Below are 24,579 nucleotides of genomic sequence, written 5' to 3' on the forward strand. Positions count from 1 at the left end.
TCTGACAAAATCCAGCAACCTCGCACAACGATTGAAGAAGAGTGGGACAACATTCCACCGGCCACAATCAACAGTCTGATCAACTCTGTGAGACGGAGATGTGTTGTGCTGCATGAGGAAAGTGGTAGTCACACCAGATGCTGACTGGTTTTCTAATCCACAGCCCTACCTTTTTTTAAAGGTACAGTATCTGTGATCGACAGATGCATATCTGTATTCCCAGTCATGTGAAATCCATAGATTAGGGCCTAATGAATTTATTTCAATTTACTGATTGAATTGTATTGAACTGTATGTAAAACCGTATGTAAAGTCTTTGAAATTGTTTCATGTTGCATTTGTATTTTTGTTCAGTGTACATGTCTTTCACAACTAATGGTTGGGTGTCATGCTGTATAATGTACATTTTGAAAAGGAAGCATGTGAAGAACTATCCTTAGAAAAAAAAAACAGAAAATCACTTTGCGGATTTGTTCTTGTCAATTTGGTCTGCCATTGAATTGTTCTGTGATTCAATAATAATTTTAATGTTATTATAAGGTAATCACAGTTTTTGTGTATATGTCTTGTTATACATATGGATAAGAATGATATGATCTGACACAGAGCAAGTGTTCTAGTGAAAATTATTACTTATCCTCTTCAACCAGTGTGACCTGCAAAATATATATATATATATTTTTCCTGTGATGCCCTCTGATGATGCTTCTCTCTGTGAGTCACTTTCACCAGACATGCAGAGGTGAGAGTGTGATGGAATAGAGTCTGCCATGCTTGATATGGCAACACAGAGGACATCTTAAATTAGTATTTGAGTAATTCCTGGGTTATTCTTTGCTGTCCTTGAAGAGTAGTTTGGGCTATCCAATATGAAGCCAGAAAAGTGGAGTGGGATAAAGCAGGCAGGGCGATGCATTTAGAGGTACTGGTACATCCACCATAATATAATAGGCAAGGTGACGCATACACTTCAAAGGGAATTGCCCCTGCCAAAGTTAATGGGATGCTGTGGTAAAACTGATGAAAATCAAGGATGAAAATCCAAGGTTTTGGAAAAATACTTATTCCTCACTGAAAATAATACAATCTTTAAAAAATGTATTGGCCTTCAGGTAATGGGCATAATATTGAGGTCCATCCCATAAGAAAATATAATGCGGTCAGTGCAATATAACTGCAGTACACTGCGGCATAACTGCAGTTAGAGTGCAGCATAACTGTAGATATTCTGCAATTACATCTTCCAAAATACCACAGTCGACTGCAGTTACTGCACTTTCAAAACTGGAACCTGTTTTTGTAAGGGATGCTAAATTCAAGTCCAACCTTGAGTGTAATTTTAATCTTCATCTCTTGTTCATTTGATAGGTGTAAAATTACCATACTCAAATAAACCCCACCTCCCCAAAAATATTTAAAAAATGAACTCTTCTTTCTTCATCATTTACAGAAAGGCTACAGTGATGTCGTGGGAAGACAAATCGTCTCGACCCTGATTTTAACATAACACCAGCCACGGTATGTCCAACTGCGTAACTCTCTGCTTTCTCCGGGCGTTTCCGCTATTCTCCTCTCCTCCACGCCCACCGCGAAGCGCCATTGGTTTACCGGTCTGTCATATACAGCCTGGTATGAGAGGTGCTTGAAAAGTCCGAGCAGTACCCCGCAGCAACGTCTGTGTGTTGTTACACAGTAAAGTGAAGTAGATGCGGTTGTCTGGTGTGTCAGCCCAAGGTTCTTTCCAGCGGTTTAGAGTGACTTTCCCATGGTCCATGATAATTACATAGGAACCTGTTACTGACAGCACCATGTCAAGGCTTGCAAGAACAGGGTGAAAACGGGGACATTTCTTCCCGTTCAGCGCATCCACTGGGAAGTGAAGCTGAAGCTACAGTATGTGTGCGATGACGAAGGGACGCTACCTCTCCCTGGGCTTCGTGTTCCTTGTTTATTGCACAACGTGCACGAGATCTAAAGGTAAGGTTCCAAAAAAGACATCTAATATATCCAAATAATTTGAGTATCATTTGTGTGTTTTCTTTACTTGTCTTCAACATTGGGTCCAGTAACTTGACAGGTGCGGTTTCTTATTTGAGCACTTACACATCCGTTTCACGTTGCTTTTGTTTTGCCAAGTTTCTCTAAATGAACTGAATGACTGCTTGAGTTGGACACATTTTTTTTGCCCAAAATATTAGTACCATATTAGTACCATTTGATAAGTAACACGAGTTATTTTTTGTCATCCCTTCGCTAGAAGGACATACGGTTCTGTCCTCATGATCTTTTCTTCAACAATCCGGATACTGTCTTCTCCCCGACTCCTCAAACAGTTTCTCAATACAGTAATTCGTTTTACCCGTACTATCTGTGTCTTATATTTAACTGGTTGAATAGCCTTTGCTTGACAGCAATATCATGTGCTGTGTGAGAAGCAACAGGCGCACGAATGATTATAATCATCGTCCGCTATCAATTTAGAGAGCAGTTAATGCAAAAGTAATTTACACACATGGTAAGTATGAATTAAAATGAATGAAAATTTAGAGCAAATGACTGGATGTTCATATAAGAAAGGAAAGGTTTACAACATCATCAAGTAATCAATCAGTCCTTCAAGTGTATGAGACATAATGCTTCCCCAGTAGGCCAGGGTTTCCCAAACTTGGTCCTGCCACCCCTGGGTGCACGTTTTTTTTTTGCCCTAGCACTACACAACTGACTCAAACGACCAACTTATCAAGCTGTGATTATTTTAATCAGCTGTGTAGTGCTAGAAGGGGGGGCAGAACTGTGTTTGGGAAACCCTGCAGTAGGCTACTGGGGATCTGTTCCTCCACATTGGGGTGCGATGGGCTACTGGGGATCTGTTAAGATGTGCTTCAGGTGTTGTGCACTAACTCCAGTTCTGCATTGGCTTGTCAGCTATTGCTTATTGAAAAGATTAAATGTCTTTATTCTTAGTGTAATGTAGACATACATTGTGTTTTGATTCGCATTCCTGGTGGGGAAAAACAATTGAGTTGATTTGAGATAATTTCGCTCAATGGCACAAAACCATAGACCAGTCATGGCTACAGTAGTTGTGCTTGAATTTTTTTGCAGCTTGGTCTGGAAAGCTAGTGGATGACTGGCTGTCTCAAATGGCATCCTTTTTTATATAGTGCACTAAAATGGCACCCTATTCCCTTTGTAGTGCACTACATTTGACAAGGGCCCATAAAGGGAATTGGGTGCTATTTGTGACTAAGCCTATGTATTTGGTAGAGGCCGACTTCAGTACCATAATATGAAGAGACCTCCCTTCTTGCCTCTTCCAAACGTGTTTCACAATATTCTGATGGAGGTCAAAACAGGTGTTGCACGCACATATCTTCACAAGGTTGATTCTATTAACCAACCAGCACATCACGGTAGCCTTTGAAGCACTCGGACCTTACCCCTCCCCCTGGTGCCACCACTCAACAGATTTAAGCTCTTAAGGATCAATGGAGTTGTGGAACAGCGCTATTCACCACAAACTAAAATCACGCGAGGGGGTCATGAACGGAGGTTTCGCCTGTACAACACTACTCTAAGCAAGCCCAGTGCACGCTGCCCTGGGGAAACTTTTAAAAGGATTCACAATTCCAATCTTGCCTCATCACACGCAAGGATAAGATAGTGTTCTGATCTCCATCTGTCAGGGCTGAAGTAGGCTACATACAATATGATTTCATATGTGAATCAGATAATATGAAATCAGCATGCTATATAGAACAATGAAGCGACAGTATAATATATATTATTATCCTATATACCATGCTGATTTCATGTGGACTACAGCCACGTTTTAATAAATGTTGTAACGCTCCTTTGAAAATGTATTTTATTTGTGATTCTATGTTTGCAAGTCCATTAGCATGGGATTGATTGATCAGGGGTCTTGCCTGAACAGCATGGATAATGGTGTGTTTTGGTGAAGATTGTGAAAACGATGTGTTCAATAGATAATCATGATCATATGAATGATGATGTTTATCCATTTCTGGATACATAAGCTATATATGTATAGATAGATGATGTCACTTGCCATGATGAGGATTGATTGGTAACTGTCGAAGAATGATTCAGAGATCAGCAGATTTGACATTGTAAGGAGTTGGTGATGGCTGGATACCATGCTGACCATAAATCACGTTGGCATCATTATCAAAGTGAGATTTAATCTCAGAGGTGTAGTATTAGGTTACATCCCAAATCACACCCCTTTCCCTCTACCCATGGATGAATGAAGGACGGGCAAATTAACTAACCAAGAAGTCCTACATTAATTTTCATTGAATTAGTGTGCAACAAAGCACAGTATTGTGTTTCCAAATCAATTATGGAATATACAGTCAGGTTCAACATTATTGGCACACTTGATTAAAAGATGAGATTATAAATGAAAACAAATAGTAATTAATTGTTAATTACTTTGTCTGAGAAATGGTATGTATGTATAATCTACCTCGTTCATTTAGAATTGATTATTTAATGTCACCTGAAACATGATTTATGTCTATCCTTTAGGTAAGAAGTGAGTACTATTTAGCTGTTAATATTAAGCTAGCCTAGTTATTGCAATGAAGACTGGATAAGAAGGTTGTCTGGTACATCACAATCTTTGCATTATTCTGTGCAGCCGTATCATCCCTTGGCTCTGATTCAATAGTCAGTGCAGAACCAACTGGCCATGCAGCGATGTGAATGCATTTATTTGATCTGAGTACTCCTCCAGAGGTGTGTTTTAAAACATAGTGTCTTTAGGAAAGTATTCACACGCCTTGGCTTTTTCCACATTTTGTTGCCGGAATTTAATATTTATTACATTTAGGTTTTGTGTCACTGATCTAGATAGAATACCCCCAGTGGAATGATATTTGTAGAAAATGTAATTTAAAAAAATGAAAAGCTGAAATGTCTTGAGTCAAGTATTCAACCCCTTTGTTATGGCAAGTCTGAAATAAGTTCAGGAGTACAAATGTGCTTAACATATCACATAATAAATTGGAAGGATTCATTCTGTGGATGGTGTATCAATACACCCAGTCACTACAAAGATTCAAGCGTCCTTCCTAACTTGGTTGCCAGAAAGGAAGGAAACTGCACAGGGATTTCACCATGAGGCCAATGGTGACTTTAAAACAGTTACAGAGTTTAATGGCTGTGATAGGAGAAAAATGAGGATGGATCAACTACATTGTAGTTACTCCACAATACTAACCTAAATGACAGTGAAACGAATGAAGCCTGTAAAGAATACAAATATTTTCCAAAACATGCATCCTGTTTGCAACACGGCGCATAAGTAATACTACAAAAAAATGTGGCAAAGCAATTGACTTTGTTCTGAATACACAGCATTATGTTTTGGGCAAACCCAACACAACACTGAGTAACACTCTTCATATTTTCAAGCATGGTGGTGGCTGCATCGTGTTCTGGGTATGCGTGTCATCGGCAAGGACTAGGGAGTTGTTAAAAAGAAAAGGAATACAGAAAAGGAATACAGCTAAGCACAGGCAAAATCATACAGGTATATTTGGTTCCAACAGATACTGGGAGACAAATTCATTTTCAGCAGGACAATAACCTAAAACACAAGCCAAATCTGCACTGGAGTTGCTTACCAAGACAATATTAAATGTTCCTGAGTGGCTTTCTAGCAATGATCAAAATGGCTTTCTAGCAATGATCAACAACCAACTTGACAGAGCTTTAAAAAGAATAATGGGCAAATATTGTACCATACTGGTCTTGGAGACTTCCCCAATAAGACTCACAGCTGTAATCGCTGCCAAAAGTGTTACTAATATGTGTACCAAATGGCACCCTATTCCCTTTGTAGTGCGCTACTTTTAAACAAAGCCAATAGGGTTCTAGTAAAAAGTAGTGCACTATAAAGGCAATAGGGTACCATTTGGTACACAACCACGGTTGGGTCATGCAAGACCTGTAGACTGGCTGCCTGAGCATCCAGCAGGACTGTAGAGCTGACAGCAATCGCTGTGTTCGAGAGAACAGCACAATGTACAGTGCCTTCAGAAAGTATTCACACCCCTTAACCTTTTTCAAATGTTGTTGTCTTCCAAAGTGGGATTAAAATGTATTTATTTGTCATTTTGGGGCAATGATCCACACAAAATACTCTAACAGTTATAAAACATTTATAAAAAATAAAACACATATATTTTGGTTAAATAAGTATTCACCCCCCCCCCCCCAAGACATTACATGTTAGCAACACTTTTGGTAGCGATTATAGCTGTGAGTCTTTGGGTAAGTCTCCAAGAGCTTTGCAATAAACATTTGACATGGAGACTCGTCAAATTGCTTTATAGACCAGTTCACCTGTGAACCAGGGTGCTGATTGTGCCTCTCTCTGTTCGCTGCCCTGAATATGATTGACACAGTTGGACCAATATCCGACACACACACAAAAAAAGGAAAAATTAAGACCTTGGTCTGAAATTGCCTCTACTTTTATTTTTTTTGTAGAATATTTATGTTTTTATTCAGCAGTGTAGCCGGGCATTGATGAAAAGAGACCAAGGTCAAATCTGTTGTTTTCACTCTGAGATAGTAGGGGGCTGTGATATTTCCAACTGCCATTCTGTTCTAGAATGAATCATCAGAATCTGGCTGTCAACGTGTGCAGTTCAGTGCCCAGAATTACATTTAAATGAAACCAAATGGCTGTACATTCAGAAGTGATAAACAGTGATGATGGTGGTAATAAACACATAGCCCCCTTGCTCTATTGGACCAGCTAGCTAGCAGCTATTGCCTGGGGTTGCTGTTTAGGCGCTTATTTTATGACTCATGTCTTTCTTTCTGTGCATCAAGATGATTAAATACAATAATACATGCATCCACTTCAATTGATGAATTATTTTCTTTGTATGAGCGTACAGTACAGCCATATAAGTGTGTCTACTACTCTCACCCCTGTGCTTTTCTCTTTATGTGACAATGTGCATGATTATCCTGCTCTAATATAGCTATTTGGCTTGAAAATAAAGTGTTTTCGGTGGACAACAAGCTTAAATTACATCCCAGATGGTGTGACTGAGTGATGAGCTCTTTATCTCACTCTCACTGACAACTTGGGAAATTCTGTAGGAAAATCAATGTAGGCATTGGTCCCCCCCAAAAGCATTGTTTTGAATTCCATTCTCCAATTCTAATGCCATGATGGGCTCATCTATAATAAAGGATGCTGAAGTTTTTTCATTCTTTATCGGAGGTAGGGGAGAGCAATCAGGACAGGGTGAGGTGGCCCTCTCGGTCGCAGTGCTAAATCATGTACAATCCACAGAGAATGCGTTCATCCATCTCAGTCAACACATTCAATCGGTGCCTTCTGCGGTGGTCTTGACCAGCAACACCTCTTCATTCTAGAAACAGGTGTGCGTCCCAAATGGCAGCCTATTTCCTTTTATAGTGCACGACTTTTGACCAGGGCCTATTGACCAGGGTCTACTATGGATTGGAGAGCAGCTTTTATAAGTGTATCTATCTACAAAACCTTTCCTGGATGCTGTTGCAGTATAACAGAACGAAGAGCTTGACTTCCAGGAAGCAGACAGTGACAGAATGGGGATGAAAGCGGAGCATCATGGAGAAGGACAGATACTTGATGACTGGTAGGGGGAATACTTTCTGGGGAGCTTGAGAAATGTGGCCCATCTTGGGAATAATTAAAGCATGGTCTGATGTGCTTGCAGTTTGTAACCTTGTGCTTGTATGACATCTTTACGTCATGCAGTACAGACGCTGCAGCGTTGGCTCTGTGGACGAGATGATGGTCTTTGTTTATGTCTTTCTGCCCAAGCCCATCTGTCCAAGCCCCAGTTATCTTCTCTGTGTAGTGAGAAATAGTTACTGGTAAATTGAGTTGCGTGTCATAGTAAGGAGAAAAAAAAAAACATTTGGCAAAGTGTTGTATTATACTGAACATAAATATAAACACAACAATTTCAAAGATTCTACGAAGTTACAGTTCATATAAGGAAATCAGTCAATTGAAATACATTAATTAGGCCCTAAACTATGGATTTCACATGACTGGGAATACAGATACCTTTAAAAAAAATGGGCTTCACAATGGGCCTCTCGTCACTGTATCTCTGTGCTTTCAAATTGTCGTAGATAAAATGTAATTGTGGTCATTGTCTGTAGCTTATGCATGCCAATACCATAACCCTCACCGCTACCATGGGGCACTCTGTTCATAACTTTGCCCAACCGAGGCCAAAAACGTGGAATGTGTTTGAGGCCGGTTGGACGAACTGCAAAATTCTCTATAACGGCTTATGGTAGAGAAATGAACATTCAATTATCTGGACATTCCTGCAGACAGCATTTGTGTGACAACTGCACATTTTAGTGGCCTTTTATTGTCCCCAGCACAAGGTGCACCTGTGTAGTAATCAAGCTGTTTTTTTTAGCATCTTGATATGCCACAACTGTCAGGTATTATCTTGGCAAATAATAAATGCTCACTAAGAGGGATGTAAACCATTTTTGCACACAATTTGAGACAAGTAAGCCATTTGTGCGTATGGAAAATTTCTGAAACATGTAAGCAACACTTTACATGTTGCGTTTATATTTTTGTGCAGTGTAGTTCTAAAACGACATTCAACACAACTTATAAGTGTGGGTTTAGCCTACTAGTTTATCCGTAGCCTTTAAGTAAAGTATATTCAGAAAAACATTTTAGTGTAAATTTATCTGCGTCCACAGAATCACAAAGTTGTTCCCTTTATGACATGCATATTTTTCTATTTCCAAGTGTGAAATAATCCTACTTTGTACAAAAGTAATTAGTTCAAAGCAGCCATGCTTAACACAGGGTACCCTAGTACCCATTTGCCAATCTTCCTTGGTCAACGTACTAGTTAATACCATTGCCTAATTTGTGTGAATTCTTTATGTCCATTCAGAAAGTTACCTGTGGGGTTACAATTTTGAATTAGGCAGCCCAATTCTGATCTTTTTTTTCACTAATAGGTATTTTGGCAGGTCAGATCAGCTCTGAAAAACATCTGATGGAAATAGATCTGATGTGATTGGTCAAAAGACCAGATTTTAACAAGTCGAAATCCAAATGCAGACACAGGAGGTTGGAGTCTTACAATGTTTATTAATCCAAAGGGGTAGGCAAGAGAATGGTCGTGGACAGGCAAGAAGGTCAACACCAGATCAGAGTCCAGGAGGCACAGAGTGGCAGACAGGCTCGTGATCAAGGCAGGCAGAATGGTCAGGCAGGTGGGTACACAATCCAGAAACAGGCAAGGGTCAAAACTGGGAGGACTAAAAAAAGGACAATGCAAAAAGCAGGAGAACGGGAAATATTCTGGTTGACTTGGAAACATACAAGACGAACTGGCACAGCGAGACAGGAAACACAGGAATAAATACACTGGGGAAAATAAGCGACAACTGGAGGGGGTGGAAACAATCACAAGGACAGGTGAAACAGATCAGGGCGTGACAGATTTGGGCTGCCTGTGTAAACACAGCCTTAGGGTGACATTATTCAAATTCAAAATGAGGCATAGAGTTGAAATTGTAACCCCACAGGTAAATGATTTGATATACAACATAGTATATGAGTGGTTTCAGGTTTTAGCATCAAGATACAGAATTTTTTTCAGTTAAATGTTGAGTCTTGATTATGCCAACTTCATCTGCAAAAATAAACAGAACTGGTCAGTTTTTAACAAATTTTAAATGTTCTGTTCATTTTTCCTGCCTTTTGTCACCAACTGCGTTGCGATCTTTTCGTCCGTGTCTTTGTGAGAGAAAAAAGTAGGTGAACGGATGATCTCTGCGTGTGTGGTTTCCACCGTGAAGCATGGAGGAGGAGGTGTGATGGGGTGCTTTGCTGCTGACACTGATTTATTTAGAATTCAAGGCACACTTATCCAGCATGGCTACCACAGCATTCTGCAGCGATATGCCATCCCATCTGGTTTGCACTTAGTGGGACTATCATTTGTTTGGCATGAGTTGGACCGCAGAGTGAAGAAAAAGCAGCCAACAAGTGCTTAGTATATGTGGGAACTCCTTCAAGACTGTTGGAAAAGCATTCCAGTTGAATCTGGCTGAGAGAATGCCAGGAGTGTGCAAAGCTGTCATCAAGGCAAAGGGTGGCTACTTTGAAGAATCTCAAATATACATATATTTAGATTTGTTTAACACTTTTTTTGTTGTTGGTTATGCCATGATTCCATATGTGTTATAGTTTTGATGTCTTCACGATGTAGAAAATAGTACAAATTGAAAAAAACTTGAATGAGTATGTGTGTCCAAACTTTTGGCTGGTACTGTATATATCTTATTTTGAGCAATATTTTAAACCTAATAGACCAAGGCCTTTCAAGGAGAGAAGCATCGATCGATCCTCTTGCTTTCTGAGTGGCTATAAAATAAGCTACAGCGTTGCCAATGAACTGGTGGGGAAGTTTGTATGACAAGTGTGACAAGTAGCTCTGATGTGATGTCATCACAAATTACTAAATTAATAAATTGCTGCACTTATACATTGCAAACATAAACGGGCAGATACATTTAATTTATTCACACAACGAACCCACAGACCTGTCAGTGGCAGTGTCCCAGATAACAATTTCTATTGTTCAACAGCTTATTTTCGCCCACAAAAAGGCACAGAAATCTAACTTGTTCCGAATAAATATTTGACAGACTGCGACAAGATGATATTTTGCAAAGGGTGTGAACTGCGTCATTAACAAGACGTGCTCGTATTTATTTTAAGTATATAAATAACGGACTTGGTGAGAGGGCCTTCTAGCTACATATGATTTTGGAATAGTTTGCTAACGTGAATCTTTTGGGTATTTTAAGGATTGCCAATTATGATTTTATCAGAATTGCTACAGCTATGTTTTCCTTCTACATTTAGTGGGGGAAATCATTTTGTTCGACTCATTTGCCATCGCGTTTGTTTTCAATAGCACAAGTGTCTACCATATTGATTTGACCATGTTGTCTAAATGGGGATCGAATCCCCGAGCTGACAAGGTACAAATCTGTCGTTCTGCCCCTGAACAGGCACTTAACCCACTGTTCCTAGGCCGTCATTGAAAATAAGAATTTGTTCTTAACTGACTTGTCTAGTAAAATAAAGGTAAAATAAAAAATAAAAAATACGGAGGCACACAAACACACACACGCTTACTTCCTGTAAAAAAATGTACAGCTTCATGAAAAACCTTTCTTAGTAACGCTATGTTTAATTGGCATGCACATAATGTGTTTCTTGTACCTAAGAACAAAAGATTGCTGATTGGAGAGGTTGAAAGTGGTCCATTCACCAGAAATTCACAGAAATAGAAAATTAACCAGATACAAAGGTCCTCTCAAGGGCTCACTTCAATCCACCATGCAACGTAGTATTTACACTGTAGCATATAACACATGTGTTTTCGGAACAAGCCATGGGTGGGGGGCAGTATCAAAGTCTACTGTGCAAACACCGCTAAGGCAGGTCTCTGACTGAATCTGGCCATAGGCCTCCATGTAGTTACAGGTGTGTCTGTTACAAAGAGAGCCCACATCTTTTATTTAGTCGAAGAGAATTCAATATTATTATCGAAAAAAACATGTCATGTTGATTTATGGGTGCATTGCTGAAATCTATATTTGACTATCTCAAACAAATGGTATTTTGATAGAGTGGGGTTCCTCAGTATAAAATCACAGGACGGCCTACCACAGTGTTGTTTCTATTCTATTGAGTTGGATGACCTAAAGCTATTTTATAGTTGTTTTGGCATTAATACAACAGCTCAGTAGGGGGTAGGGAGTAACATAGTGTAAGGTTCATCTATGTTAATTGACCTCTGTTTTCTATTCTGTTCACAGTAATGATTTTCAATGAGCAAGAAACCTAAAGGTTTCACATGGTGTTAATATTTGGATATTTTATATAGGGGGCACTGAAATTTGTAGTTCAAGTGCAGCGAGCAAGACTTCACCCTTCAGTGAGGACGAACAGTGTCACTGAAATAATAGAGATTCTGCTGAGCTAAGCAGTGAGCTGGTTCCAATGGCAACCTATTACGTACCTAATGTAGTACACAGTCCCCATCATCAGTCAGACTACCAGTGTCCATCCAAAATGGCACCATATTACCTAAAGAGTGCACTACTTTTGATCTAAGCCCTATGGACCCTGGTCAAAAGTAGTGCACTACATAGGAAATAGATTGCCATTCCGGACACAGCCAGTGTGCCTTTAATCTTGCCCTAGCTGCATGGCCAGTCCCAGTGACCACCACAAGTCAGCCTGATGGTCTTTCACTGTTTCTTAAGCCTCATCATCTGAGGCCCATGGGTCAGCTGTTCAAACATGTCCTCTGTTGATCCATAGGGCGAATTCAGTGGAGAGAACAGGGCAGAACAGTGCTGTAGGACAAGTTGTGATCGAAACAATTGAGACACAGCCATAATACACTCCATCCTGGTGTTCGGCCCATGGTAGCTATTGATCCACCTTATTGCATTAGTGCTTCTATAATATGTGATGCACGTCACTGTGCTGCTTAAGTGTCACTTTCTGCCTCACACATTCGATACACATGGTTATTTGATCAATGCAGCTGATATTCATTTTGATAAGTGAAGAGTTTGTTATTTAAATTATACTTGAAGAGCCTTCCATTATTAGTTAGTTATACAATATCTACTACCAGGTTTTGATTAATGTGGAAGTATGAAGATTGATGCATAGCTGAGCACTATGTTATTCATGTAGAACCAAATCCCAGGTTGCCCCTATATCCTTTTGGTTTCTCATGGATTTTGTCTCAGTTTTATGTCAACTGTTGAATTAATTTTAATATTACTGTATTTTATAGCAGGGTTCCCCAACTTGGGGTTTTATTTGACACCCCAAGTCATTTTTTTTTTCATTGTTGGACATAAAAGACTGTAAAATCCCCAGGAAATCAGCTCAAAGGGATTTTAATTTAAGAAATCTGTTCCCAAGTATTCACATGCATAATAGAGAGATGCGAGATCATATACCAATGTGAGCAAGGTTTGAAATGATTATGTTTTAGTCAAACATATCTGTTTGGGCTTCTTGCAGTCAATTTGCAGTCTACAAATGTTCCAGCCCCCCTCAACCCTCTTGATTGTAAAACTTTTCCTGACTTGCAATTTCTTGACTGCTTATCTGTTTTATGGTTTATCTCCTTGTGGCAGCCTGTTTCCCCCCCTTACCTACCTTATCCTCCTTTTCATATAAAATCACTTGAACTGAATTGACGAATGATCAGAGTAGGCCTCAAGGGTGCTGGCTACAATGCAACGAAGAGTAATACAAAAACACATTTGAAAACTGTCACACGGGTGGAGGCATCAGCCATCAGTTTACAAGGAGCAGAGACGGTTTGCGCATATTTCAAGCCAGGGTTTTGGACAGGATAATGAGGCAGACAGTATACCTGGTGAAGACTTGAGACAGCTGCTGTTAACTCCTCACCGCTCCTCAGCCATATGTCAACAACAACATGATACAACACCTGAAGAAATCTCTCACTGATGATGCCATGGTTGTTGTTTAGAGGGATCTCGCTCTTATTATTGAGAATGTCTAGGAGAGAACTGATGCGTTTGTCTGTAACGCTAGTACTGTACCTATAAGAGGACCCTTTTCTGTTGTTTCTCGTACTCTTTTGTTAGATTTTTGCAGTCGAGTTATCATTCAATGTAGTTATAGGTCTATTTTTGGTAGGTATTTTAATGAGCATGTGTAGGAGGTGAATAACAGTATACTTTGATCTGTGGTGGTGTTCATTGATTTTCCTCAGACTCACGGGTTCCTGGTAGCATGGCCTATACGACCTGAAACAGCAACTCCATTGTACTCCAAGCTGAGTAAATGTTGGTTTGCTATTGCCCTGAAGGCATCTTCTTGTTTTTCCCTTTAAAAGACAGTTTTTGTTCTGAAACATTTCTTGAGGGTCGACTCCGTAGTGGATTCCACAAACCTCACATTTCAGATCATGTTGTATTCATCTCGCCCTTTCAGGTCACACTGCAGCTTTGTTGGTTTTATTCTGTACCCACGCACCACACGCCAAAATCATATGTTGTTTGAAGCTGTAATGAACATTGTATAGAAATATTCTCATTTCAAAATTGTATCTGACTGAGTTATACTTGTCCTTTGCGTGCCCATGAAGTAGCTACGTGTCCTCCGTTGGCCCGAGGCAGGAAGCATCCAAGCTCACAGTGATTTAATGTCATGTTCTTAATGGAAGGACACATTGAGATAAGAGCCAGCTTCTATTTTATCCTGTCTTATATCCCAAGGCATGAGAAACCCATCCACTTCCTCCCTGAAAGCAAGCTATCCCTCATGGAGGGGGAAGAAATCACCTCTTAACAGTAAAAGGCTTTTAACTTCACCCCTCTTGCAAAGCCAAGAATACACCCTGCCATGTTCTGATCTGAGGACATAGACCCTGATGCCTAACTATACTGTATGAATTCATCAGTGCTGGTGCCATTTATGTAATGAACATGTCAACATAAATGACGTAGTCGTATGATCAACAGGCCATGATGTTTGTGTAAATAGAGCTAGCTATCAATAAGCTCTTATTCATTTTAAATAAAGCATAATTAATGCAAGATTTGTTTTGCATTCTAAATCCCAACTGGTGATGAATCGGCACTCTGTGATATATTTACACAGCCGCTCTGATTTTAGCTAACAAGTTATGTTGGAGCGGCGCACTGCTGCACATTTCACTGCGTAAATACAAACTGGATCCAGACATTTATTGAATATTACAAAGGAATATTAATATGCGAAGATGGCGGAATGAGGGGGAACAAAATCTCTACATTTTCTTAGCTGATATACCCTGACAATAGTGTTATTACTTAGAAAAGGTTGCCTACAGGGGAAACAACTTGTATACTGCAGCAGACTATACATTGTCAGATATTTCTGTTGATCCATTGGCAATGGATGTTATCATATACCAGTTGTACAGTAGTTGTAATCATGTGTTGTACAATATAAGTCTACATTGAGGTTTAAGTACATATACAATGACTGTCAAAAAAAGACTAGTCCATCACCTTGAGGAATAAACAGTCCTCCGGGTGGGATGTGAAACAAAATGGTAATTGCAGACAATGGAGGAAAGCACAGGGACCAGTGTAGAAATTTGCAGCACTTCAATGGTCTTCTAGATTAATCTTCAGTTCTGCTTTGACTGTCTGTCGGCCACAGGGGAAAATGAAAGAAAATTAATACACTCCAAAAATGAAATTAAATGGAATAAGACTGGTATTACATCTTTCATTTTAATCTTTAAATTCAAGTCTTTAGTTTCTACTTTAGTTTCTATTTATTGCATGAACATTGTAGATAAAAAGTGACTAACATTTGGATACAAACGATCAAAAGTGATAGATCAGTGATTTGCTTTTGGACCAGTGTACCTACAGTATGTGTTCATGGAAACCCAACACATACCCTTGGCAGCAGTCTCTGTGCTCTGTGATGTATGAATATGAAATGTCTTATATTGTTTTCTTGTATGGTGTAGAATCACAGTGAGATTTTATCTCCATCTCTTCATACAAATTCCAACTGAAAGAAAATGTAAATCTCCATCATACAATGAAGGTAATATCATAAACATTCATATCATTCTTATAAGCCCCCCCCCCCCATTATTTTAATAGAAGCGAGGTCTTCCAGCACTGCTCTATAATGGCTGGGAAGTCAGTAATGATAGTAAAGGCTTCACTGTGATTGGTAGGCTGAATGAGAGGTCCTCTGGTCACTGGTATGATGCTCAGAGTACTACTGCTGGGATGTGATGTCCCTCCACTACGCTTTCCACATTTGGTGAAACTTTTTTTCTGCTTCTCACCCTATTCCCATATTCTTTTGTCACCCTATTCCCTATGTAGTGCACTACTTTTGACCTGGGTACATAGGGTTACCATTTCTATTAAATTGACAGGGGTCAACGTTGTCTGTAGTTAAGTGTGGAAATGTGATGTTCTTGATCCAATCACTAGCTGCAGTATCCTCAACTCATCTTGATTCCTTACCTTTCACAAATCTAATTTTATTTGTCACAATCTTCACGAACAACAAGTGTGGACTAACAGTGAGATGCTTACTTACTGGCTCTTCGCAACAATATGAGAGAGGAAAAAATGTAAATAATAGAAAAATAATAATAAAGGAATAAATACACAATGAGTAACGATAACTTGGCTTCGGAAATTATTCAAACCCCTTGACTTTTTCCACATTTTGTTACGTTACAGCCTTATTCTAAAATGAATTAGATGTTCCTCAGCAATCTACACACAATACCCCATAATGACAAAATTAAAACAGGTTTCTAGAAATGTTTGCTAATTTATAAAAAATAGAAAGCAGAAATACCTTATTTACATAAGTAATCAGACCCTTTGTTATGAGACTAGAAATTGAGCTCAGGTGTATCCTGTTTCCATTGATCATCCTTGAGATGTTTCTAAAACTTGATTGGAGTCCACCTGTGGTAAATTCAATTGATTGAACATGATTTGGAAAGGCACACACCTGTCTATATAAGTTCCCGCAGTTAACAGTGCATGTCAGAGCATAAACCAAGCCATGCGGTCGAAGGAATTGTCTGTAGAGCTTCGAGCCAGGATTGTGTCGGCACAGATCTGGGAAAGGGAACCAAAAGATTTCTGCAGCATTGAAGTTCCCAAAACACACAGTACCTCCATCTTTCTGAAATGGAAGAAGTTCGGAACCACCAAGACTCTTCCTAGAGCTGGCTGCCTGGCCAAACTGAGCAATCAGCGGAGAAGGGCCTTGGTCAGAGAGGTGACCAAGAACATGATGGTCACTCTGACAGAGCTCTAACGTTCCTCTGTGGAGATGGTTGTCCTTTTGGAAGGTTCTCCCATCTCTGCAGCACTCCACCAATCAGGCCTTTATGGTAGAGTGGCCAGACGGAGCCACTCCTCAGTAAAAAGGCACATAACAGCCCGCTTGGAGTTTTCCAAAAGGCCCCTAAATACTCTCAGACCATGAGAAACAAGATTCTCTGACTCTTTGGCCTGAATGCCAAGCGTCACGTCTGGAGGAAACATGGTACCATCCCTACGGTGAAGTATGGTGATGGCAGCATCATGCTGTGGGGATGTTTTTCAGCAGCAGTAACTGGGAGACTCGTCAGGATCGAAGGAAAGATGAACGGAGCACCTAGAGATCCTTAATGAAAACCTGCTCACTACCTCAGACTGGGGGTGAAGGTTCACTTTCCAATAGGACAACAACCCTAAGTCTCTAAATTTCCTTGAGTGACCCAGCCAGAGCCCAGACTTGAACCAGATAAAACATCTCTGGAGAGACCTGAAAATAGCTGTGCAGCGATGCTCCCCATCCAAACTGACAGAGCTTGAGATGATCTGCAGAGAAGAATGGGAAGAACTCCCCAAATACAGGTGTGCCAAGCTTGTAGCGTCATACCCAAGAAGGCTCAAGGCTGTAATCACTGCCAAAGGTGCTTCAAAAAAGTACTGAGTAAAGGGTCTGAATACTTATGTAAACATGATGTTTTTTAAATTTATAAATTAGCAAACATTTTTAAAATCCTGTTTTTTGCTTTGCCATTATGGGGTATTGTGTGTAGATGATAAAATGTTGTTTTTAAATATTTTTTGTATTTGTAGTTGTTTTTTAAAATTCTATTTTAGAATAAGGCTGTAATGTAACAAAATGTGGAAATAGTGAAGGGGTCTGATTACTTTCCAAATGCACTGTATACGTCCATACATATTTTGGACTCTGACATTGCTTGTTCTGATATTTTGGGGATTTGTGTGTTTTGTATTGTTAGGTATACTGCACTTTTGGAGCTAGAAACACCTGCACCTTCGAAAATATCTGCTAACTATGCGTACGCCAGTGGTGGTCAGTGCCTTTTAAGTTGAGGGAGGATGATTTTTTGTATTTACATTTTTTTGCATGGCTTATTTCTATTACAGCATATTGGATGACTGTCATTTCCCTGTACCCATCATGAGGTTGCTACAACCAAGCCTATGAAAAGTTTACAACGTAGAGAATTTTGAGTAAAGCATGTGACACATTCAATACCTCCTTGCTTACACTTGCCTGCATCTAGCTGATCTAGGGAATAATCATTTATCCAACAAATGCAAATGTATGTGTCTATTGGACAAATGTAGGTATTTTTATCCACGTTTCAATCTCTTACATTTAAGATATGTTTTTCAACAGAATGGGCGGAATGAATACAGCCCTGATCACACGCAAACATAGCATACACATAAAACAGCGTGATCACTTTGCTTGTTCTGTATATTTAATTACTTCTCGCAACTGTCTATGCGCACTCCTCTCACCTTTTCCTTTGCTTGTGGACTTCAGAGCACAATACATCAGTTGTCTGTGACCAGGCGAAAAAACCTTTCCAAGCCAAACCTTTATATCATGACCGCTATAGCCACTACACACAGCCTACATCGTTCTCACTTTATGGTCAACATAGCTATTAAAACCAACTTGTTAGTAAACCCGCCACGCTAGTGTCAATCATGTAGTACCGTAAGAAAGAAGTTTAACAGTTACCGAGGTGGGCCCTGGTGGCAATACATTAATAGCACCAAAAGCTGACCTTGACTTGGAAGCATTCCAGTATTGCTCGTTCTCTCTCCCCTCAAATTTGGAAGAAATTAATTTGTTCAATTATTGTCTTTCTCTCTCTCTCTCTCTTTGAGTCAACTACTCACTACATTTGTGACTAATTTCAGGAAACTAGAAGTATGTCACGCGTCACCACTTCACAGGAGCGCCATTTTAACGTAAACTTGTTTTTTGGCAGAAACTGTCCTGTGCCTTAATAACTTGTATGCCATCAGAAAATATGAATACAAAAATACAAGCCTAGTTGGTTTAGCCATGGAGGAAGGCAGCAACCTTCCCACTAGCCATGATTGGCTGAGATAATGGATGGGCTGGACATGCCGAGAGATGAGTTTGGATTGGTCTGACATGTAGCACTCTTCTGTCTATAACGTGAGCTGGTAAGTATGTGTAGGTAATCCTTCCTAACGTGGCTTTTTGAAAGATATCATACTGCATAAGTGTTGCTCTCCACTTTCTGTAGGACAGAGTTTTGAAATAAGTGGAATTAGAGTATGATAGCTAAGGAGATGGAGAAAATTCTGGCATTTGATTGCAAATATGCAGACTGAGCTGAAAAGAGAACACAGAAGGCTCTGGATTACATCTTCAAACTAAGAGCAACCATGGCATCCGTGACAGAGCGGGAGAAGCGTCCATCCATGTATACAGGTAAGAGAGTCTAGCTAGCTACATTTTCAAATATTACACGTTTCTAATTTTGTCATTACGTCATTTTCATTTCAAGTTAGTGTACTGTTAGCTATCTGGCTAACTAGCTAACATTACGTGCATGATCTGTGTAGTAATATTATTCATATTTCAGATCCATTTTCATAGCTAGCTAACATTAGGCTATAACTAGCAAACATTGAACCTGGTTGGTTAGCTACCAGCAGATTCATGCAAAGTAGTAACGTTATGAGTTGTGATTATGGTTCATTGTTTAACTAGCTACATTAAAAAAATAAAAAATCTCCACTATGCAAGTAACAATTTAAATAGTATGTTTATGATGTTACTGCGACAACTGTCGATAGACATAGCCAGAGCGAATTTACCAGCTATCTACTCCGATTTTCAGAGCACTCTCGTCTGAAAAACACCTGTTGAATATGGACGGTGTCATTAAACGTTGGCAAAATAAGCATCATTAAATTGTTGCCGGCATCACAGTTGCATTCACCAATGCTCTGGATAACATAAAAACAGCCCGACCAGCTCTGCTAGGGCAAATAAAATGGTCAGAGTGAGCTGTTCTCTCATTTGTGTCTGGATGTAGCTAGCAAGCTAGCCAACGTTAGCCAAGTTAGCTTGGGTTCTTGACTGCTGTTGTTAGGTTAGAACACTCGGATCAACCCTACTTTTCGGCCACAGAGTCCAGTGTGCGCTCCGAAAGCGAAACGCTCTGGCCGTTCATAAATCTAAATCTGACAACGATCTGAGTTTACAAACGCCAAGAGCACACTATGGCATAACAGATTAAATTGAAAGTTCACAATGTAAAAAAACACCATTTCAAATTTTGCTACATAAGATCGAATCGAGTTGGTCGGTCACATTTTATGCACTGCAGTGTTAGTTAGCTATAGCTTATGCTTTCAGTACTAGATTCATTCAGTGATGTTTTGATTGGGTGGACATGTTATTTCATGCTGCAAGAGCTCTGATAGGTTGGAGGACGTCCTCCGGAAGTTGTCATAATTACTGTGTAAGTCTATGGAAGGTGGTGAGAACTATAACTTTAATACAAAACCTAGGAGGCTCAATGTACCCAGAGGGGGACATAAGCTAGTTGTCCACCAGCTACACCATAGTGCTACCCTATACACTGCTGTTGAGGCTACTGTAGACCTTCATTGCAAAACAGTGTGTTTTAATAAATTATTTGGTGACAAATATATTTAGTATAGTTTTATCTGAAAAGGCTAACTTTTTTGATGTTTCACTATTTTATGAAATTCACTGGATGGTCCTCCCCCTCCTCCTCTGAGGAGCGTCCACTGGTGTACGTAACACCTTGATTCCTGACGTGCAAAAAAATGTGGGACTATCTACAGTGGAGGTTTGAGTGGATTTTCCTTTAAGGTTTATACTACAGAAAGTGGTGTGATCTTTGATTATAATTTAATGACATCTTCATTAACAGTTTTATTTGATCATGATTTACTTTTGATGGATACCCTAGTGACATTGTTACTACATCACATTCATGAAGTAATACACAAGTAGTACAGTGCATTTGGAAAGTATTCAGACCCCTTGACTTTTTCCCCCAAAAATTTCTTCTTCAGTCTACACACAATACCCTATAAGGACAAAGCAATTTTTGCAAAGTGAAATTATATTTACATAAGTATTAAGACCCTTTACTCAGTACTTTGTTGAAGCACCTTGGCAGCGTTTACAGCCTCAAGTCTTCTTGGGTATGACGCTGCAAGCTTGGCACACCTGTATTTTAAGGGTTTTTCTATTCTTCTCTATTCTTCTCTGCAGATCCTCTCAAGCTCAGGATGGGGAGCATCGCTGCACAGCGATTTTCAGATCTCTTCAGAGATGTTCGCCACTCAAGGACATTCAGAGACTTGTCTCTAAGCCACTCCTGTATTGTCTTGGCTGTGTGCTTAGGTTCGTTGTCCTGTTGGAAGGTGAACCTTCACCCCGAGTCTGAGGTCCTGACCGCTCTGGAGCAGGTTTTCACCATGGACCTCTCTCTACTTGCATTATTTATCTTTCCCTCGATCCTGACTAGTCTCCCAGTCCCTGCCACTGATAAACATCCCCACAGCTTGATGCTGCCACTACCATACTTCACCATCGGGCTGGTACCAGGTTTCCTCCAGACTCTTTGGCATTCAGACTAGAGGATCTTGTTTCTCATGATCTGAGAGTCCTTTAGGTGCTTTTTAGCAAACTCCAAGCAGGCTGTCATGTGCCTTTTACTGAGGAGTGGCTTCCGTCTGGCCACTCTACCATAAAGGCCTGATTGGTGGAATGTTGCCGAGATGGTTTTCCTTCTGGAAGGTTCTCCCGTCTCCACATAGGAACTCTAGAGCTCTTTCAGAGTGACTATCGGGTTCTTGGTCACCTCCCTGACCAAGGCCCTTCTCCCCCGATTTATCAATTAGGCCTGGCAGCCAGCTGTAGGAAGTGTCTTGGTGTTTTTTTATTTAATCCATTCTAGAATTAGGCTGTAACATAACAACGTTTTAGTACTTTCCGAATGTACTGTACATCAGAAAGAAGATTGGGAGAAATTTAGCAATAGTTCTGTAATTGGAATGCCTAAACTCACTTGAGTCCACAGCCTTGTAGCAACGACAGTCCAAAGTAGGGTTGGGAAGGACGATTTGAAAGTAGGGTTGCCAGGGACGATTTGATATTATCACTATACTTTGGTGCGATAATAATTGCGATTTACACCACTCCATATGCATTGTGATTCAGTACTGTGATTTTATTATGATTCAATGGTCCAAACATAGTTCACCATATGTCTGACGCAGAGGGACAAGAGGGGGCCTTGAGAAAACAAGTTTTGATCAGTCGTGGACATTACAGTGCTGAAAACACATTGGCTCCTTTTTTTTAAAAGAAGATGGAGAAAGTTTTGGTGCAGGTACAGCCAACGATTGCACAAATAATATTGTGATATTGTCAAAACAATACGATATCATCAAAAATAATATCCTGATTTGTAAATGTATCAATATTTTTTTTATCACTAGTCCAAAGTGGCTCTGCGGTTTTGAACGTAGAAGAAGTTCAACCTTGAAATGTTAGTTTAGTTCTAGGATAGTAATTATTAAATGGTTAAATTCATTCAGGCAAAGATGAATACCGTGACCATATTTAGTGGATTTTACAGTAGATTTGCATTCAATGATCTTGCATTATACTTTATTCAAAATGTTTATTGGCATATGATCGTATTGATAGCTAGCTTTATATTTGTGTATGTGTGTGTGTGTGTGTGTGTGTGTGTGTGTGTGTGTGTGTGTGTGTGTGTGTGTGTGTGTGTGTGTGTGTGTGTGTGTGTGTGTGTGTGTGTGTGTGTGTGTGTGTGTGTGTGTGTGTGTGTGTGTGTGTGTAGCATAGAAAGGAAAGTGCCATATTAAATGTAATAGTTTTGAATTGTTGACTTGTGACAATTTGATAAATGACATTTCCCACGGTAGCTGTGAACAGGGGTGGTATTAGACTTTTCTAAATGTAGATTGTTCTCAGTCAAAGGCCTCTCTTAAAGGCCATGTTTGTCATAATCAGTTTATTTTCTTGCGAATGTACTGAACCATACTTACTGAAAAAGATGGAATCATAAATGTCAACGTTAGAACTGTGTGAATCCTCTATGTTCCAAAGAGATCTCATGCTTCTCTCTTTTGGTTGGATTCGAGGAAGTAGTAATTGCTTTTCAGTATCAGCTTGGTTGGGATCCAAAGCAAATGTAAATACAATCAAATGAGATTCTGATAGTGGCATGAGACACAGGAGGTGAAAAGTAATACGAAGAAATGATATCACTGGGGAGAACAAAGTGTGGTGATTAGATTTATTTCCACCAGCCTATTACTAGAGCACTGGGGGAAAACGAGGGAGCGCTGAGCTTTCTGTTTTTGCAGCAGGCCACAGGCCGTTAAGACTCCAGTCGGTCTCCATTTTTATTCATTGTGTGTCAGAAAAATAGCCTGCTTCACCTAGGAGAATTCTGGTATGATTTGAGCCCAATTCATTTGTGTGCAGGGAGGTCTTTTTGTGCGTATGCATTTGAATCCCGTCTGTCCTCAAATATCGAAATGCATTGCCTGTAGAAATTGAAAACTGTTACAACTATCACAATAAATTACCCTATTTCCCCCCCATGATCAAATCCACCGTGTTGTGTGCACTGGTTGGAGGGAATGGAATTGTATACTGTTACGCGTGTGCCTTCAGGACCTTTTCTATACTTTGTATTCATACCCCACTGAAATGGTTCCTATTGAAAAGTGACTGTGCATGTGTTTAGCCTAAATTCTAAGGCTAAATATATTATCTTATTGTTCAGAGAATTGAACAGCTGTCAGTGTCACTGTGTTCCCCTGAATGTCTAGACAACCTGTATACCCCAACCATGATCATCTCTATAAAGGGAGGTGAGGTGATTGAATTGAACACAATAAACAAGCAACGTCATCTGTTGTTGATATTTTGATGGACCCCACAGAATTCACTTTGTACATCATGCAGGAAAGGCCGACTATAGTTTAAAGATATGACCGTTGTATAACAACAGCAGTGTTAATGAGTTTTAGATGAACCAACAAGGTGAAAAGAGACAGCTGAGATAGATTGAGCCATCAATATTAACATGTTTCCCATGCAATGTGTACTATATATCCCCTCTGACCCTCTTCATCCCCATCCTTCTGGTGTTTTGGTTTTAGCAGGGGGTCTGCAAAGTGCAGTAGGTCAACAAAATAAAATTACTATGCAAATACATTTCAATGTATGCATCTTCCTGCGCTCGAGTGATATTTTATTCATTTATTTGTCCTTTGTCTTATTTACTCTTATTTACTTGCACTTTGGCAGTTCTTGAATCTGCACTCGTAAGATGTTTCTGTGACATTATCTTTCTGACAGCGGAGAGGTTTGCTGCTTGTTGCCACAGAAACTAGTGTATTTCACTTTATTGTTGTCAAGATGAAGTTGATTATAAGGAGTAATACGGCTGTTAACTTCCAGCTGTCTAAATGAATCATCCCTCTCACATCTCATCACAAAGTCACTCACTCACAGATTGACACCCAGATCAGAAACAATTAGATATCATTTATTTGTCACGTTCTGACCTT

The 24,579-nt window shown here is 39.8% G+C and overlaps 1 protein-coding gene across 2 annotated transcripts in view; it reads left to right on the plus strand.

The window, feature by feature from the left end:
- The first annotated feature begins 1,661 nt into the window (after positions 1-1,661).
- LOC135513878 (netrin receptor UNC5D-like) overlaps positions 1,662-24,579 on the plus strand; it is a 265,849-nt gene continuing 242,931 nt past the window's right edge. For both annotated transcript variants that reach the window (XM_064936860.1, XM_064936861.1), the window contains exon 1: positions 1,662-1,977. In XM_064936860.1, the coding sequence (XP_064792932.1) occupies positions 1,896-1,977 (82 nt within the window). In that variant the 5' untranslated portion in view covers positions 1,662-1,895. The remainder of the gene's footprint in view (positions 1,978-24,579) is intronic.

The sequence above is a fragment of the Oncorhynchus masou genome, chromosome 25, assembly GCF_036934945.1.
Source record: "Oncorhynchus masou masou isolate Uvic2021 chromosome 25, UVic_Omas_1.1, whole genome shotgun sequence".
In the NCBI taxonomy this organism is placed as follows: Eukaryota; Metazoa; Chordata; class Actinopteri; order Salmoniformes; family Salmonidae; genus Oncorhynchus; species Oncorhynchus masou.